This window comes from Argentina anserina, chromosome 1 (assembly GCF_933775445.1).
Source record: "Argentina anserina chromosome 1, drPotAnse1.1, whole genome shotgun sequence".
NCBI classification, from domain to species: domain Eukaryota; kingdom Viridiplantae; phylum Streptophyta; class Magnoliopsida; order Rosales; family Rosaceae; genus Argentina; species Argentina anserina.
The window spans coordinates 2,011,373-2,030,260 of record NC_065872.1 but is presented as its reverse complement, the minus strand read 5'-3'; the positions used below and the strand labels follow the sequence as shown (position 1 = coordinate 2,030,260).

At 40.5% G+C, this 18,888-nt stretch overlaps 3 protein-coding genes across 5 annotated transcripts; all 3 read right to left on the bottom strand.

Moving 5' to 3' along the window:
• Positions 1-743: 743 nt before the first annotated feature.
• On the bottom strand, positions 744-6,085 carry LOC126784910 (peroxisomal fatty acid beta-oxidation multifunctional protein AIM1). 3 transcript variants are annotated; one of them, XM_050510468.1, is made up of 19 exons: positions 5,826-6,085; positions 5,656-5,727; positions 5,459-5,521; positions 5,310-5,366; positions 5,153-5,220; positions 4,961-5,042; positions 4,816-4,871; positions 4,336-4,638; positions 4,098-4,184; positions 3,623-3,797; positions 3,331-3,452; positions 2,928-3,091; positions 2,458-2,712; positions 2,184-2,305; positions 1,951-2,072; positions 1,663-1,811; positions 1,252-1,390; positions 1,066-1,152; positions 744-947 (listed from the first exon to the last, which is right to left on the bottom strand). In XM_050510468.1, the coding sequence occupies exons 1-18, from the start codon at positions 5,917-5,919 to the stop codon at positions 1,111-1,113; spliced, it is 2,172 nt and encodes a 723-aa protein (XP_050366425.1). In that variant the 5' UTR covers positions 5,920-6,085; the 3' UTR covers positions 744-947; positions 1,066-1,110. The 3 variants fall into 3 exon arrangements, with proteins under 3 accessions (XP_050366425.1, XP_050366430.1, XP_050366417.1); XM_050510473.1 differs by having other exon boundaries at positions 745-921; XM_050510460.1 differs by lacking the exon at positions 744-947 and having other exon boundaries at positions 992-1,152.
• A 456-nt stretch (positions 6,086-6,541) lies between these two features.
• LOC126800869 (protein tesmin/TSO1-like CXC 5) lies at positions 6,542-11,702 on the bottom strand. Its single transcript, XM_050528327.1, has 8 exons — positions 10,870-11,702; positions 9,874-9,978; positions 9,483-9,660; positions 8,371-8,733; positions 8,050-8,144; positions 7,883-7,977; positions 7,410-7,817; positions 6,542-7,189 (listed from the first exon to the last, which is right to left on the bottom strand). Exons 1-8 carry the CDS (start codon positions 11,352-11,354, stop codon positions 6,948-6,950), a joined length of 1,971 nt encoding a protein of 656 aa, XP_050384284.1. The 5' UTR covers positions 11,355-11,702; the 3' UTR covers positions 6,542-6,947.
• A 1,985-nt stretch (positions 11,703-13,687) lies between these two features.
• Positions 13,688-17,537, bottom strand: LOC126796495 (uncharacterized). The gene is made up of 3 exons (XM_050523340.1): positions 17,339-17,537; positions 14,989-15,289; positions 13,688-14,558 (listed from the first exon to the last, which is right to left on the bottom strand). The coding sequence occupies exons 1-3, from the start codon at positions 17,487-17,489 to the stop codon at positions 13,955-13,957; spliced, it is 1,056 nt and encodes a 351-aa protein (XP_050379297.1). The 5' UTR covers positions 17,490-17,537; the 3' UTR covers positions 13,688-13,954.
• Positions 17,538-18,888: the final 1,351 nt, after the last annotated feature.

Genomic DNA, 18,888 nt, shown 5'->3' with positions numbered 1-18,888 from the left:
TAGAGAAGGATTCTAATTCTGTAGTGTAGATTGAAACAGATTCTAATAAGGGAGCATAAATAACATAGATAAAGACCAAATCATAAAGAAGAACAAGAAAAAAACTAGGTCTAAGATCGTCGACCTCCTCTTACAGCAGAAAGCAACCAATTGATTCTGGACGGGGATGAGTGTCGTTGGTATGGTATTGAAAGGTGCGAAGAGGCATGAATTGGAGTGTCCAAACAATTCTTCGTCTTGCCCTTGGCCACCTTTGTCATATCAAGTTGGAATTGAAATGGTATGACAGCGCCGTAAGTCTCATGACAACCCAGCTCGTGAACAGGAGGAGACTGCTTATACGGAAAACAGGTCTCGCTGATGACAAGGCAGGCTTTCTGACTTGTTGGCCTCCTCCAAATCCAACTCCCACTCCAGCTCCTTGCGCTTCGGCGTCTCCTTGGATGTCTTCTTCTTCTTCTTCCCATCACGCGTACGCTTATGAGCCTTACGGCGATGTTCACGGCACGGCCGGAGCAGGCGTTGCGGCCTCTCTTCTTTGCCGCAACTGGTGGTGGCTAGGCCGACCATTTTGTCGGAGGCTTTGGTTTGGGTTTAACTTTTGAGATTGGTTCGGTCTTATATACACACGCACACCAACCGACTGCGGTTCGGATAGGAATGACTTAGTATGGGCCTACTGTTGCAATCGTGAGGCAGCCCAACTCAAAGTCCTTTTTGGTAGAGATTTGCGAATAATAGATTGAATAACATACAATTGAATGACACGGGGTCTATATATAGCGTTACAGTGACTTTTGAGAAATCCTAAATCTAATTAGGTCAAGACACGCACATAAAATGTTTGAATGAATCAGCATATACTCATCACCATTTTGGTAGTCCGTGTCATGTTCAGATTTTTTATGATACTTCCTGGACCTATTAGAGTTGACACGGAGAGCGGTCTGCCATAAGTAGGTCATTCAGTAAGAGATTGAGGCAAGAAAAGAAGGTGAAAGCTTACTGCTTATTTTTGAAACCAACCAATGGTGAATTATTCAACGTCACATTACAATACATTACCTTGTATATCACAATTTATTATCCCGAATAGCACCAGGTGCCGGCTTACATGCGTGACCTTGGAGATGAGGATGATGCAGGTGCACTCTGCATGACAGACAAAGAATACATGTATCAGGTAAAGATGCATGGAGAACTGCTTCATTCATTGAAAATTCAATAAAGTATAAGAGTTGGTTTTGTTACCAGAGGCAGGCCTTTTGTTGCTCTTTCTTCCAAAAACCTTGATGGTTTGAAGAAATCACCATATATGCCTGACCATTTCTCGAGAGTAGCATATATATGCTTAGGCCCAACCAAGTCTGCCCAAAACACAATGCCACCCCTGCAAGACAGAATAATAGTTGAATGTGCACCTCCGAGGAACCATTACCATTAACCTATGTATTGTGGGCGTGTTCTTACTATGAATCATTACCACAAAAATCCTTATATTTTAGCAGGCTGAGGACTGCCAACAAGCAACAAAAAGCTAAACCTACTTAAACTAATACCGGAATCTGATGAAGTTTCAAGAACAACAAAAGAATGGTTGCACCTATGCAACATCTTGAGTTCAAGCAGAAAGTTGGATAGAAAGATAAAAACATAACCCACCGGTAAGATGGGAAACTCATGCCAAGAACAGATGCTATGTCAAGGTCTGCTGCCCGAATAACTACTCCTTCATCCAAAATACGGCATGCCTCATTCACCACTGGGAAGAGTATTATCTCCAGAATTTCTTGGTCTGTAACAGATAAAGGCTGCAATCCATAGCCCAAAAATCCAATGAGCATGATTGTCTCAAAGTTGGTTAAACGAAAGCAACTACTTAGCCTTAACTGACGTAGTTTCAATTATAACACTGATTTGTGCTACATGTAAGATGAATAGGGTAAGTACCTTTCCACCAGGCATCATATTGGTAATTCGTCGAGACTCCTCAATAATTGGCAGCACGGACAGATCAGGCTTGGGCTTGCTGCCCTTTTCATAAGTGTAATATCCTTTTCCATTGTTTTTACCTAAAAATGCCACGAGCACAAATAAAATCAAACGAAGACAGTCATTACAGGACTCCTTTAAAACTAAAACAAAAAAAAAAGATGAAGATGTTTGCTGAAGCTCAAAGTTACCATTTCGTCCATTTTTGACTAAAAGTTCAACCAATGGTGATTGAAATGTGCGATCAGGAAAAGAACTAGCAAATTCCTTTGAAACTGCAAGAGCTACTCCATAGCCTGCCAAATCCTGAAGCCTGCAAGTTAAGAGAGCTAAATACAATCAACAATACAGCTCTTAAGTCCAAGCACTTGGAGGAAAAATGAACCCCAAAAATTCTACACATGATTTCTCTGGAAGGAAAGCAAACAAAAGCAGCCAGTAGGAATAGTAGAAGGGGAAAATTACTGGAATGGACCCATAGGGAGGCCAAAATTGCTGATTATCCTGTCAATCCTGAACACATCAACACCTGAATTGACCAATATATGTGCGCCTTGAGTATAGGGAAAGAACGCCCGATTGACTGCAAATCCCGTACAGTTACCAACCACAACAGGAACTTTCTTTATTAATTTCCCTACTGTCAGAAGGTCAAGAATAACTTGTGCTGAGGTCCTCTCTGTCCGTACTATTTCAAGAAGAGGCATCACGTGAGCAGGACTGTCCGTCAAAGAGACATGTCAAAGAAAGTAGAAATTGCAATCAACAAGCATTCCATGGAACAAATGTGTTGATATAAAATGATATCATGATATAAAATGCATGTAGTTGATTCAGACATTTCTAAAAGCGCACTGTTTCAGAGTGTCAAACAAATGTGTTTTCTCCAAGTGGTAAAGGTGCATATATTCAGGTAGAGAAGTGAATCAATTAACCTGAAAAAGTGTGCCCCAACAATGCGATCCTGAGAGCTCGTCTTTTCTCCAATTACATTGAGGTCAATCGTGGATGTGTTTGAAGCCAAAATACAGTGAGAAGGGCAGATTTTCTCAAGTTCACCAAAAATTTTCTGTTTGAGGGGAACATTCTCAACAACAGCCTGCAAACACATAACTGCATCAAATGACTTCTCAATAAAAAGTTTGAACTTTGAAGATAAAAGATAGATCAGACAATATCATCAAGCACAGATATTAGGTAGAGACTAGATGCTTAGCCAATTAGACTTCACACATGGACAGTATCGATGGACATAAGGTGTCATTTCTGATATAATAACTGAAAATACGGGGCAAAGTTCAAATTACAACTAAAAACCCAGACCAAACCAGAGCCTACCTCTATGACCATATCCACATCTCTGAAGTCTGAGTAGTCCAGACTACCTTTAAGCAATGAGAGAGCTTTGTCTGCCTTATCCCGTGTCAGCTTCCCTCTAGCTACCAAACCTTTTACATTTCCTGTAGCAACAAAAAACTATGAGAAAGTATCCAATACTATCACGAAGGGAAGTTGGCTAATGCATAAACCAAAAAAAGGCTTGGATACAATATCAATGATTTGAATACAAGTGGATTTAATAATCTGAGATAAAACTATATATGAACTGTTAACACCAAGAGTGGTTTACCTTCTATCGTTCGTATGCCCTTCTGAAGAAATTCAGAGTTGATTTCTTTGAGAACAACAGATATATTGCTCAATAGAAGGGCAGTGGCTATGCCAGAACCCATTAGACCTCCCCCAATGATTGCAACCTTCTTTATATGCCTTGGTTTAAGCCCAACATCAGTAACCCTGGGCACCTGCATAAGTCACAATTCAGAAGACGACACAATGGAAAAAGAAAGAGGCTGAAGTAATAACTTGTTAAAGAAATAATTACAGACCATTCACAAATCAATACAAAATGCTTGACATTAATTAGGACTTATAGAGCAAGAAAGAATATTTGGTTGAAGTACTTGGAAATTAAGGTACAATGGGGTCAGTCAAACTACAAACCAACCAAAAAATCAAGCAGGTGGACATCACTCCTTGTGTGCAAACACAAGGAATGCAGCAAACCGATCAACCCTGAGGATTTACTTGCAACAAAATTGTACCTTTGATGTTGCACGTTGGGCAAAAAACACATGTACGAGTCCTTTTGAAGTGTCTGATACAACTAACTCTTTGAAAACCTTAGCTTCCTGTTGAAACTTCATTTGTTAGAATATATATATATATATATGAACCGGTGGAATGCAAGCTGTTTTCCCAGACAGCTGGTAAAAGATGCTAGATTATATCCAAATCAAGAACATAAGTAAAAAAATGAAATCTCAACAATACAACTATTACCTTCAGAACTCCACTATATCCACCATGAATGATCCCCTCCTCAATCGCGTCAAGGCATACTTGATGCTGAGGCATATTGGGAGCAGTCTTCCTGGCTTGTTGTCTGGCAACTTTTATTATCTCGTGAGCCTCAGACAGGGAGCAAAGCTTGTCTGTCCTGTGCAGAGACCGTAGCCATGGCTTCCGTGCCGCTGCAATGTCCAAAGCCCATAGTCGAGATACTTTCAGCAACTCTTGAGAAGACACAAGAGCATCAATAAGACCAAGCTTTGCCCCTTCTTCAGACATGATTGGTTTGGATAACTGAAAAGTGACATAGGCCATAGTTAAAAGGGGCGGCTTAATTGGAATCAACTGGATGGACTTTAAATGAACATAATTTTAAGCTGCCAAAAAAACAAATAACAAATCGAGCAAGTAGAGGGTAGGCCCAAAATTTTAATAGTTTGCAAACAAGATATGAGTAGATGGACCAAATACCAGCATAATCTCAATTGCCTTTTGAAGCCCCGCAAGCCTGGGAAGACGCTGTGTGCCTTAAAGTGTAACAGTATTTTCACACTTCAGTCAACAGTATCATGCATTCATGATGCTAGAGTACAGCTTACGTAGAATAAAGTTATACCTCCAAATCCTGGAATAACACCGAGTGTCAACTCGGGCAGGCCAAGTTGAGTTCTTGGAGCAGCAATGCGAGCATGGCATCCCTGCACCGCATCTACTAGTTAAATGTATTCAGACAACAAATCAGCCAACTAAAACTTTAACAAAAAAAATCTAAACTAAAAACTGTCGGCCTAGATTCGAGATCACATACCAATGCCAACTCCAAGCCACCTCCAAGAGCGAGTCCTTCCACGGCAGCAACAACAGGCTTCTTTGAATCTATAACACAGACATCAAAACTATCAACCGAAAATCATAACTGGTCAGGCAAAACGGATCGCAGCAATTCTACTTTCGTAAGTAATTACCTTCCACAGTGTTGACCATCAATTCAACAGACACATCAGGCATAATTGAAACATCCCCTGCCCAACAAAAAAAAAGATTTCTCAGCTTCCTAAACTTGCAGCTAAAAAAAACAATCAGCACAGCAAAAACAAACTCCTACAAATCATACCGGTAGCGTGAACCTTCTCGAAAACATTGATATCAAAACCTCCAGAAAACCTTCCTCCATTACCTTCAACGGTTCAACCACACACACATCAATAATAGCATATATATAAAAAAAAAAAAAACACATTCAACTCTCCAAAGTCGACAACGAATCACACAATTCAAACACAAGAGACTACAAATTCGTAGCGGAATTACCAGTAACGACAATAGCCTTGACGTCGTTTCGCCTCGCCGCCTCATCGAACTTGTCCTTCAGCCCCGCCAGAACTGAAATCACACGCAACAGAGTCAGCACAGCTAAACAGAAAGATCGCCGGAAAAGAAAAGAAAAGAAAAAGTTGACGGAAGGTGAAGAGGTAGCTCACTGGAAATGGCCAGGGCGTTGACGGGAGGATTGAACATGGTGATGACGGCGACGCCGTCGCTGCCGACCTCCATGGTGACCTTGACCTGCGCCATGGATCAACGGACCAGAAGCGAGCCCTGGGGTTTTGTGAAGAAGAGAAATGGAGAAAGCAAAAACGAAGATGATGGAGTGGGAGATCAGACTATTGAGTATGGGTGTTAGTATTGATTCGTTTTCTGCCGAATTCTGGAGGAGGTTGATAACGCTCTTGGTCTCGGCGGTCCGAATTGACCAGAGCAGTCGTGATTAGTTTTGGTGCGCCACGTGTCCAGTGATGCAATTTTCACGTGGGAGGATCGGGTGCGGGTGAGGAACATGGAGGTGGGTGTGGACGGGGAAGCTTCTTGGATTTGATTGGGTAGAAAAGTCGTTGGCGGGTTGTTAAAAGTCTTTTCGTAATGTTCAAATCAGAAAATGAAATAATTTTAATTACAGAAGACCTGCATCAAGCTGCTCTTTTAATTACAGAAAATGAAATAATTTTGTGTTTGCTAACTGTATAGTTTGGGAAATTTTAAATGAAACATTATGTAATAAGTAACAGAGAGAGTGATTTTCTTTGGTGTAAATGCTCAGATTTCCTTACAACAAGAAAACTGTACAAGAAAACTGACTCATGGCTGGAAGTCTGGAACACTGAAAGGAGGCTAACAGAAGAACACTGTACAAGAAAACTGGTAGAAAATTTAAGTTACATATTTCACCATGAGTGCGAATGCTCGCTGTTTCTCCAGAAATCGTGAAAGTATTGAGAAGGCAAGAAATATATTAGCAAGATATATAACAAAAATTTACCATGTAGCAATCAAGCTGGCCATGATGTTAATTTGTATGTAACAATCAAAAATGATATCATGTGGTGTGCGATTAAACCATCTGCAGCCTACACCAGCCGGATCGAACTATGGTTGAAGCTAAAAAAAAAATCTAATCTACAATATATTAATAACCTTAGAAAAACAAAAACTTATCTAGATCCTTCTAAGAGTAGTTCCTAGTACTGTCTTGCCAGCTGACACTGACAAGTCAGATTGAATTTACCTTCGGTAAATCTTGTGTGGTGAATTCTTTTTACAGTTCTTTAAGCTTTTGGTTTGTTTCCCCCATTTTGGGGAACGGCTGGAGGCCTAGGAGGCACCGTACTAGGGGATGAAACTGCTGCAGTAACCATCTGCGATGTCCTGGCTGTAGGTGGAACAACACCATTGCTAACTGGCCTCTGCTGACTACCTATTTCCATTCTTGGATTTGAAGTTCCATTGCCGATGATTTGTTCTCTTTGAGCTACAGCTTCACTTCTGGCTAAAGATGAGCACTCAGCTTCTACAGTAAAAAAGATTTAAGAGGTTTATTCATTTTCATTGTCAAAGTGGTGAAAGATAAAGCATCAACACTGCAAATCTCAACTTCACCTAAAATAGTACAGGAGAGGGATGTGTGTAATGACAGCTGAACAAGACCAGGAAACCATATTCCCCAACAGTTTGATTATGATTGTAAAAGTTTTATATTCTTAATCCAGGTAATAGAAGGTTGAACTTGCCTTTAAGTTCTCCACGAGTGATGAGCATATTAAGACAGCCTCGAAACTTTGCTAACACAACCCTTTCTTGTTCTGTATAGACTTCTGTCATTCCTTGTCCGTTAGGCAACTGTGAAGATATATTGTATCCATCCCCTATTAACCTACTAGGAGAAGCGGCTGACATGAACATTGTATCTTGTTCATCACACATCAAGGCCAAAGTTCCAGGAGACATTGGTCTCCCTTTTGGCCCATCAACACCATCGGAATTAGAATCTTCGGGGCTGATTTGGTCAGCTTGGTTTGCTGTAGTGCAATCATCAGTCACAACTTTCTGAGTATCAGATTCCTTTTGGCTTTGCAACCCGTCTTCTGTGGTTGTAGCAAGGGAAGTTTCTGCCTCCTTCTCTGCAGCACTTCTTCTGTCTGCACAGATTGGGCAGATAGTTTGAACCAAAAACTATTACCCCAAAAAAAAAACCATAAACTACCTGCAAGTGTCTTTGCTGCTTCTTCTGCTACCACAACCAAAACTGAGCAGAGCTCCTTTAAGTCCTGTGGTTGGATGATGTCTGCTAGGAGAGACCTTCAAAGATCATATACGACTTAGATTTGAATCACGTAGATCAACAGTAGCTTATAGAAACACCAATCATACCTGTATGTGAACTTTGAAGGCCCTAATCCGGCAGTACCAAGGCGAGTAACAGGAGCAGAAGACGAAGATGGTGCAGGTGGTCTGAGATGGTTTGCCTGACAAATATATGGCATGTTATAAATGATAGTACTCCAAATTATAGTGCCAAGATGAATTCAACCAATCACACATAAATTTCATTGATTTTAATTTCCAAGCATCAATCAACCAATATCTTAATTCTGGCCTAGTAGAAAATGAAATCTAATAGGAAAATTTTGTTTCCATTTCTTACGCCACTAATTTTGGAAGTAAATACTGATACCACAAAAATAAATTTACCTGTGGATACTGTCCTATCCTATGAGCTGACTGATCCTTGGCTGTCTGTCCAAAAAAGATTTCCTGACCTTTTCTTTTCTTGGATATCGGTGGGGATGATATGTATCCAGAGGATCCGATAGCATCAGTAATGGCAGCATTTGCTGCCTGCTGAAGATATGCTATGTTGTTGTTATGATCACCATGAAATAGAGCTTGTCTCTCTGCACTTCCTTCAAAGTTTTTGCAGTCTATGCACTTACAGTTCTCAGAGCAGAGAATGTTGGCTTGGAAGCATTCACAATATTTCTTGAGGCACCCTGATTTCTTGCAGTGGCATCCTTTATTGTGTTTTGCCAAAACCACAAGCTCACCTGCTTCCTCCTACACATTTCCAAATCAGTCCATTTTCTTATCAGTCAGATGGTATTATGCACAGGAGACCAGTAGGTTCTATGCGGAGCAGAAATTATAAGAAATATATTAACTGGAAGGTATACAATCCAATAACAGGACTAAAGGAAGTGGTTCATTTTTATAATGGTATAAGACAGTGTAAAATAATCCCTCAAAAAGAAAAAGGCGTGTGCAGCACAAACTGCTTCCCACTAGAAAATTTGGGTTCTCTCATGTACAAGCCAAGAAAACAAAAACGCCGTAGAACTTTATTGAGCACACTAGATCCTAGCTTTTAAGCTTATAGGACAAGACTCCAGATGAGACGAAGTGAAAAAAATGAAATTAGAAAAGTATTCTTATTCTAGAAGCATAATACTAAAAGCAAAAATCCAGAAAAGTTGGGTTCTCTCATGTTCAAGCCAAGAAAACAAAAACGTCGTAGAACTTTATTGAGCACACTAGATCCTTGCTTTTAAGCTTATAGGACAAGACTCCAGATGAGACGAAGTGAAAAAAATGAAGTTAGAAAAGTATTCTCATTCTAGAAGCATAATACTAAAAGTAAAAATCCACTGTGCACACGTTAAATAAATAGCTAACACGATAGCTAAAAAGTGAAACCATAATTTGTTGACTCAAAATCATAAGCATAACCAAAGAGATGGCCAGGTGGTGAAGTTCAATTTCAAAGTGGCTCGTGGCAAAAAGAAGTCACAAAGACTAAGTATACAAACCCGACTATCCCGTGGGCCATGTGGGCTGCTTGCAATTTTTGGCCTAAATGCATTTGGATTGCGCTCCAAAGTAGCTTCTACTGCATCTCGCCTAGCACCTTCATTTTCAACATTGTTGCAACAGTTTACACAGTTGCAACCATCACAGTAAATTCCAGATGCAAAACACTCACAATACCTGGTCATCAGATAGTAAGAGAGTCAACTTCATATCAGGGTTTAATTGTGTGTGCTACAGTTCTTCGATGCACAGAATCAATATGAACAAAACCTTTTTGTTGGCAAGTTTCATTAGCAAAGGACATTATGAACAACTCTTTAGTCTTAAGGTCAGGGAAAGAAAATTAGTCACTGTAGCAAAATGGAAAGTGCAAACAAGTTATGGACTTACAGCTTTAAACAACGAGAGTGTTTACAATTGCACTGTTTTTGCTTCTTAGGAGTGCCATCTTTACCATCAACGTTCGGTCTTGGTCTTTTTGGAGAATCCGGTTTCCTATGAAAGAAGACAACAGTGGTTATAAGACCAGTAAATTAACTTGCACATGAGAATTTTCACTCCAACACCAACATAGGCATCTTCAGATGTGTCAATATGCACATTAACTATTACAAAATTCAATCTTGTTTGTACATCAAGAATTTAACATCGAATGTACACAGATGGATCAGCAATCATAGAAACTTGGCATCTATACCCAAATAACAACTCACTTACCAAACAAAGAGTTGCAATTAAACAATGAAGGAAAGAAAGTCAATCACCCAAAAGCCAAGTGGTAAGGCAGTTCTTCTATGGAGGGGAAGTGTAGCAATAACATCAGTTAATTCTCACAAATCTTAAGGAAGTATGTCAACTTAAATTATAGAAATTATTTAGAAAGAGGTCAGGAACTTCTGAATTTCTGAGTAAATTATCACAAAGAAAACTCCAATAAACATTGTAGTTTCTGGCAACAGATAGCACAAAAAATGCACCTTAGTACATATAGATCAAACGCAATACTTCAGTAACGCAAATTAAATACTCACATTCATTGAGTTGTAAAAGTAACTGAAATTCAACACTGCAAGTATATAACAAAAAAAAAACCCATCACAGAATTCAAAAATATCCAACAATATAGAAACTTCACCCTCCAGAATCAATCTCAACATTGTTCACTAGACCTTAGAGTACACAAGCACTCAGACTATACTCAATCCACCATTTCTGAGAACACCCTCCAATTTTAGAGCTCAACTCACATCTCACTTCACAATCCGAAAATCCACACTTCTCAATCAAATTGAACAACTAAATCGAACTATATTGAGCAATTAATATACCACAAAATCATCAAGCATCAAACTTTTTCAAACAAAATTCAAAAAGCTAGATACTTACACTGGCCTAACTGAAGGTACAGGTGGTTGCTGCGGCGGTACCGGCATCCCCACCACCTGCGGCCTCGGCTGACTCTGAGGTGGCTGTGGCATGGACACCCCAGCCACCTGCGGCCTCGGCTGACTATGCGGTGGCTGCGGCACCGGCATCCTCACCCCCTGCGGCCTCAGCTGACTTTGCTGTGGCTGTGGCACCGGCACCCCAGCCCCCTGCGGCCTCGGCTGGCTCTGCGGCGGCTGTGGCACCGGCACTCCAGCCACCTGCGGCCTCGGCTGACTCTGCGACACAGTCGCGGGCGGAACCTGAGGCTTCTGCGCCTCCGGAAGCGCCACACTTCTCGCGGTGGCGCCAAGCGCCGTGAAATCGAGCTGCCTCGCAAGCTTCTTCGCCGGAACGTCGCCGCTAGTTGACGTCGTCGCAGTGGCCGATACCGCATCCGATTGCGGCTCAGTCGGAGCCGAATCGGCCCCGTCGCCTTCCCCCATGGAAATCCAAAGCCTCACTAAAAAAATAAAATTTCAAAATTTCGCCCCCAATTTTTTTTGTAAACTCAAATCCACTGATTACAGCCGGAATTCGACGAATTCAGATCCGGAGACTAATCGCAATCCCTCCAAATTCCGCCTTCCGGGGAATTGCGCCGCTGCGGAGCTCAAAACCCCCTGCGGCGGAGCTCGATGGTGCCCAGTGGCCGAAACCGGAGACGGCGTCGAATTGCGGAAGCAGAGAGTTGAAAAATCTAGGGTGCGAAATGTGGGGTTGAGAAAAGAGAGAGTCTTTGGAAGATTCGAGAAGAGAGAGAGAAGGAGCGAAGGCGCCTCTTTTAGTTGGTGTTCTTCTTCTTCTTCTTCTTCCTCGTCTCTCCCCTCCCTCTCTCTTCCAGGCTTTTGAATTTCAATTTTGGGAATATTGGACGGTGGAGATTCATAGACGAGTGTAGATTTTGACCGTCGGATATATTCGTGTCTAATCGGGGAGAGAATGTTTTTCTTACCAAACTTTAGGTGAATGACCGATCGGATTAAGCCGATTAGAGGTGGGAAACGGGCCGGACAGGGTTCAGTCTATTTTATGCGGGTTAAAATCATGTTTGTGTTGTGTTCGGGCCGGCCTATTTATTTATCGTGTCGGGTTCGGACCAGCCTATTTTCTTAAACATCAAGCTTGGCCCGACCTATGACTCATGTCTATATCGGACCTGGTCCGGTCCATTTGTATTATCAGACACAATTACAATAAAAAAATTATTATATAATTAAAATATTTATTTATAATAGTAAAATAAATAAAATACTACAACATATTGTATAATTTTATTTTTAAAACGTTATGTATGTCAAAACAATGACGTTTTTTTCACTACTTTGATAATATTTGTGAAATATTATAGTTAAATAATGAAATAATCAAGACATTTTAATTTAAAAGTTCTAATATTAAAGTCTAATAATTGTTTAGATATTTCTATAAATAATATAAAATTATGTGTTTAATAGGCCGGCCCATTAATTTATCGTGTTTGGGCCGTGTCAGGCTTAAAACGGGCTCGGGTTGGGCCGGGCCCGTCGGATAAAATATCTCAGCACGGCCCGGCTCATTACAATAACGGGTTCGGGCCGACTTTTAACAGGACCGGCTCATGCCGGACTCGGGATTTTCGGCCCATTTGCCACCTTAACGGATGATTAACTGCATTAGTGAATCACAATGATTATTATTATTTTTACATTTAAACATTGTTCTTTTAGATTACTTATTTAAAAATGTGCATACATTTATGAAGTTCAAACTTATGGTCTAACATTGTGTTTACATTTTACAAGTAATATGTTTGTGACAGCTTGTCTCATGCCGTAATTTTGTTATTCGGCTTACGTCATATGCTTATAAATGTAAACCATGGTGCGGATATGGATATGGAGTACTATTATTTCACAACAATTTTATGCCATGCGAAATGGATTGTCTTTTTATAATTTGACACATTGACTTGTTTTGGCTCATATTTTGACAACATATTATTATAAAAAGTGGTTTAAAGATATGAAGACCAATTAAGCGATGTGAAATGGATTGTCTTTTTATAATTTGACACTTGTTTTAGCTCATAATTTGATCACTTATTATTATGTAAAGTGGTATAAAAATATGAAGAAGCAGAAGAGCTATGAAGAAAGCAAACAAGTGCAACACATTTTGTGGTGACTATGACAAGGATAGAATTGTTATCTTTTTACCCAGCATTTTTTCTTCAAGAACTTACTGTAATTAGCTGATAACATTGAGCTAGTCCTCTTATAAATTAGCCTGTACAAAATAACTCAGCGCTAAAAAGGACCCACCGCATCGGACTTTGACGTTGAATATTCCGGTGGTGAGGCCAACCATACTTATGTGGCTGTGAACTTGTTCGAATGTTGCCTTGAAGCGTCCCCCACGATGTGATAGAAGTGATCGTAAATTCATTATATAGGTAACAACAAAACCATGACCAAGGTTTTCGTACCTTGCTCACATCTAAATTCAATCTTATCAACCTTCTTTCAAACAACAGCAAGAAGATTCGTGTGTATACCAACCGGACCAGACCTTATCCTGATGCTGATGAGGGAAGACAAGGATTTGAAGATTGAAGTTGCTGAGTTGAAGTCCATTTTAGCGAAAGCACAAGCTTCAACTACATGGTAACTAATGAGCCGAACCGGGGCCTTTGTTTCATGGACCAATGGGGTTCGATGTTGAAGCTTTTCCGGGCAATCTGATCCTGACTTGGCACAAGATGGCTATGTTAACAGAAATGCATACAAGGAATGAACTGTCAGGACTACTCATGACATGTCCAAGCATCCTTTCCAGAAGAACAAGTACGATATTGACACACAAAGCAAATAGGTAGTACTGAATACTCCATATCGACAACACCGCCCGCAAAACGTGAGTCACATGAGAGCATGTAAATAGAGTCGGTGAATAAACTGAACAGCATACTAAATCCTAAGTTCAACCTCCCTCACATTCTGAAGACAAAATTACAGACATGGTGAAGAGGAAATTACAACTGCAAAACGTGTTCCAGGCACACCTTTTAATATGCACCTCCAATTCGGTCTCGCCCCATTCCACGCCGATCGTCTCTTCCCCGATCCATGTACATAGGCCGGTGATAGTCTTTAGGAGGCAGGCCTCCCCTTAATGGTGAACGGCTTCTCTGTCTAGCATCATGCGCCCAATGGCCACGGTAAGGAGGAAGTGCTGGTGGTGGTGAAGGGGGAGACAGTGGTCGCCTTTCAAATGCTTTCCTTTCAAAGAAACTATCCCTCCTGCGACCTCTATCACCTCTATCCATAGGCATTGGCCTGTCGAACTTGGTCCTTCCTCTGTAGTTGTCTGAGTAATCCAACCAATCTCTTCGCATTTGGTGGTCAGGAAACCTGCCTTCATGCCTCGAAGGTGGCAGCCCAGCACCAAACTCTCTGGGGTCCTCTCTAGCCCAACCACGAGGAGGAGACCTATAGCCATTCAAGGGCCTTCCAGGGGGAGGATCAATTGGAGGACCAGGGAAACGTCTCGGTGGAGAATTTGGAGGCGGTGGGCCAGGATATCCCCTTCGAGGAGTTCCCCTAGGTCCATCCCGGAACTTGTTGCAGCTGTTACAGTGGTCCCGCCTTGCGAAATTCAAGTTGCCACATCTGCACATGGTTAATTACATGCATTAACTCCATGGAAAAACAAACTAAAACTTAGGTGGCCAGAATAAGAAAACAAAACTCTTAGAACAACAACTTAAAGGGTTAACAAGAAGCTGAAGCTTACACAGTAGCTACTAAATACAAAATCATTTGCTCATTGTGATAATGGTCACCAGAAATCCTATTAATGTAAGGAACAGTATTCAATTAGGGAGCTTAGATGCATAAATATAACTCTTCAAAACGTGCGACAGTTTTCTGTGAAGTCCCTATATGTGCCTATTTTTGTTGGCAGGTAATCACTGAATCACAAGATTCAGAACCATCTCATACAATGATATAGCATTGGCGAAAGACAACGGCAGAAAAACCTCTTAAGATAGCGGAGAAGGAAAAGGAACAAAAAGAAAAACAAGGGTAAGTAACTCACAAAGGATCAGAGCAAAACCAGTCTCCTTCCCGTGGGCGCACATTTGGATTGTTTCTACTTCCTTCACCTCTAAACGGCCCCAGACCACACCGTGGCCCATCTAGTTCTCTACCAGTTGGTCTGCCGGCACCCCTTCCTCCTCGAGCATAAGGTGAGTTGTCTCGTAATCGACCAGGATCCCGTGCACCGCCAAACCCACGACTGTGTTGTGGTCCACCTGAACGACCATACTCAGAACTGTAATGATGATTTGTATCCCTACGACACACAGGAGAAGCAGAGCCACCACGTATTTTATATCCTGGAATAATGTAGCACAATGCAAAGATGAGAACCACCAAAATGAATTACAAAGAAACATAATGAGTATAAAAAACTTGTAGTAGTCAAAGGGATTTGGAGTTGCAACGACTGTTACCATCATTCAGGGCATCTCTTCATTGTAGGTAGGTAAAACAAACATAGTATAAGTGTGGAAGACAGTAAGAAGTTCAAATCCTTTGTCCCAAACAACTGGCGTATATTACCATTAACATACAGCAATAAGCAAGCCAACCTCACAGTCCACGGCACACAAGGCAGAAGGCACCATTGAGACGATACAATGACAGAGAATTCATATATTTTTTTTAAAACCAAACCCAATCTACCATATGAGCCACTACAAGCCATATCCAATACCTATAAAACCTACAGAGTTGGAAAACCCAGATTCGGAGCAGCCACATCTTTATGGACCATTCGCGGTCACAAGGAGGGAAAGCTTCAACCATAACTTCAGCCTACAATTGGAAGATACATGTGCACCTAATTGATACTCAGCACAAAGTACCATTATCCGCAAGCGAAATCTCCCCAAGACCCTCAGTTGAAATTTGCCAACAAGAAGTAGCAGTGAAACCAATATTACATGCCCACTGCAAATGAACTGCTAAAAAAGAACACCACAGAGCTTCAACCGCCACACCAACTTCCAATTTGAATGTTTGTATAATGGACCATCTTGGCTCTTTTAAAAAAAAAAAACTATTTATATGAAATTCAACTATGAACCCCAGATAAGCTCTTTTGTCAATCTTCCCCTAGGAACTATAATGCAAAACCATTCTGACCAGTAGATGCAACTCCCAGGGTGACCATTCGAAATAAGTAACTCCCTGTTACTATGTTGCCAGTGTCACTATACTTTGTAGAACTTAGGAAATGAATTCTAAAGAAGTTAGATCCACAAGTTTTTAGGTTTCTGCAGCCTTTTATCAATCAGCACCCTTTGCATATTATTAGTATAGCAAAAAACACCTAGAACTTTGCACAACCTAGCTGACATACTCCCCAAGGTGACCGAGTCTACACCTAATTTAACACTGCAGATTACCATAGTTCATCCTAGTTACTCTACATATCCAACTTGCCTATCAGAATAGAAGAATACAAATATGAAAAATGAGACCCATACAAACATTATTCCAACCACCAAACAACATCCTATTGCCACGCACATCCAAACCTGAGGAAATCTCAGGACCACTTCACCATCACCTTGCAGTTGACCCAAATTTTCATCTTCCAGTAGCATCCCCAAGTAGACCAGCCTTACTGTTGGTTTGATTTGAATGAACCAACATTAAACATATGTCCCTCTCTAACTTCCAATCTTGACAGGCAGCAAATAAAACTCTTACTGGATACGAGCCAGACACTATAATCATCAACCCCATATACTGATGAAATTTGAGACCCCGAAACACCGCAACCACACACAACAAAATGAGGCCCCGACGCCTATTTTCAACGATGCAGCAACCCACAATTGCAGACATGTACTGATGTCTCCCGAAAAAAAAAAACACCCAGAATACGAAAACTATAATCCCCCAAAACCATGATCCGCGATTGCACTCACATCAACGTGCCTTCCCTCAAGATTCATGTTCTTGCAGGCAACATTCGGAGCTGTAAGACACAACAGCATAATTTATTCACAGTTTTACACTGCATAAGTGGTCATAGACCCACACGTTTCGACAAACAGGCAACAGGTTCTCAACACCCAATCTTTCATCCTTAATTATCCTGATTAAGCAACATACCAAAAACTCAATGCCCTAACAAGTTCCAACATATGATTTTAAAATGGTTCAAAGTCAACCTCATGCATACATCAAATTATCAAAAACTTCATAATACAGATCTAGTGCTATTAAAACTAATCACAAATTTTCCAAAAACCTAATCATTTCGAATAGCTCAACACAGAAATCCAAACGCAGCATGAGTATGAATAACACGCTCTCTATTATATATACTAAACCAAATCAACATAGAAGAATTAAGAATCAGAGACACGAACCGGGGCTATCGGCGTAACGATCGGGACGAGCGTACTGAGGCGGAGGACGCTCGTGAGCGACGTCGCCGTCGCTGGTGGAGGGGCGGACGACGAGGCTGCTGAGAAGAGGCTGATGGTGCGGTGGGCTTTGGTCCTCGTTTCTCGAGCCCATGGTTTGTTTTCCGTTTGGCTTCGCTGTTGCGATGAGCTGCAGAGCTGGTTTGTTTACCCGGAGCCCTGACCTTTGCTTTATACACGCTGTGCGAAATTACAAAAGAGGGTGGCACTTTCCGGTTGTGTTACGGACGATGTTGTTGCGTGTCGAACTAATAGGTAGGGTAATTTGGGAAATCGGTATAGTAGCGTGGAGCTGGGAGCTGATTTTTCTACGGAAAGTAGAAAATCTGTTTATATAGAAAGTGCGCTGTGAATTTTCTTCTTAAAACTCATTTATGCGAAAAGTTCGTTGTGAATTTTCTCACAAAATAAATCATGCCCGCAGAATTACTTTTATTTTTTATTTTCTACATAATAAAACTGTATTAAAATGACAATCGGTGCCGAAATTGTATAGCAAGAATGGGTATATAGTTGGAAAAAAGTTTGCAAGGAGCTTGTAACGTAACGTTTTTGAAAATGACATAATATTTGCCCACTGGTATATCTTATGTTATTGTCTTCAAACCAAGACACTAATAAAAAATCAGTTTGACCAATGACCATAACAAAAAATTTATTACGAAAACGATCATCCTTGTTCCTAATTTTGGGAATATATGATAATTAATATCAATATAAATCGAGTATTTGTATATGAGGGGTCATTTACACATTTCCTATATTCATAGCGCTTTTGCTTGTGCACCAAAGTAAAAAGGCTCATAGGCATTGTTTTGTAAATGATCAGCATTGTTTGCCTGTGAGAAAGATAACATCTTATAAATGATTAACATTATTTTCCGCAGAGATTTTGGAAAAAATAGATATATAGTGGTTATAACAAGCATATAAAACTTGTGAATCATTCTCAAGATATGTGCCATTAATTTGATAGAGATAAAGATTGACTTGTCCTAAAATTAGCAATTTAGTTAATGTTTTCATTAACTTAGAAATTTAACAATTTAGTTACTGATTATATTGAGAGAAAATTACATAAGGATTCATGCTTATCGATCACCGTAAGATGGCATGGAAATGCATGGTACCATCAAGTGAGTCACCGTGAAAGTAACACATTTTCCAAATAGGCTTGTAAGAAAGCAGAGGGGGTTTAGTCTGTATCTCAAAATCACGATTGAAGTTATGACTCTAAATCATAAAGGTGAAAAATGAAATCATTACATATGACTTCACGAATAATCAGCATATAAATTTAGAGGATAGTATCCATCATGAATCCTACAATTATTTAAGTGGATGAAAAAATTCATGTCAAATTTGTCGTGCTGCGAGGGGGCATTAGAGTCGCACCTTGCCATACTTGTACTTTTTAATTAGGATCTTGATTATCTCACTATAAGTAATTGTTGCATATGTAAAGACACCAGTATAATCATTTTAATTGCCTC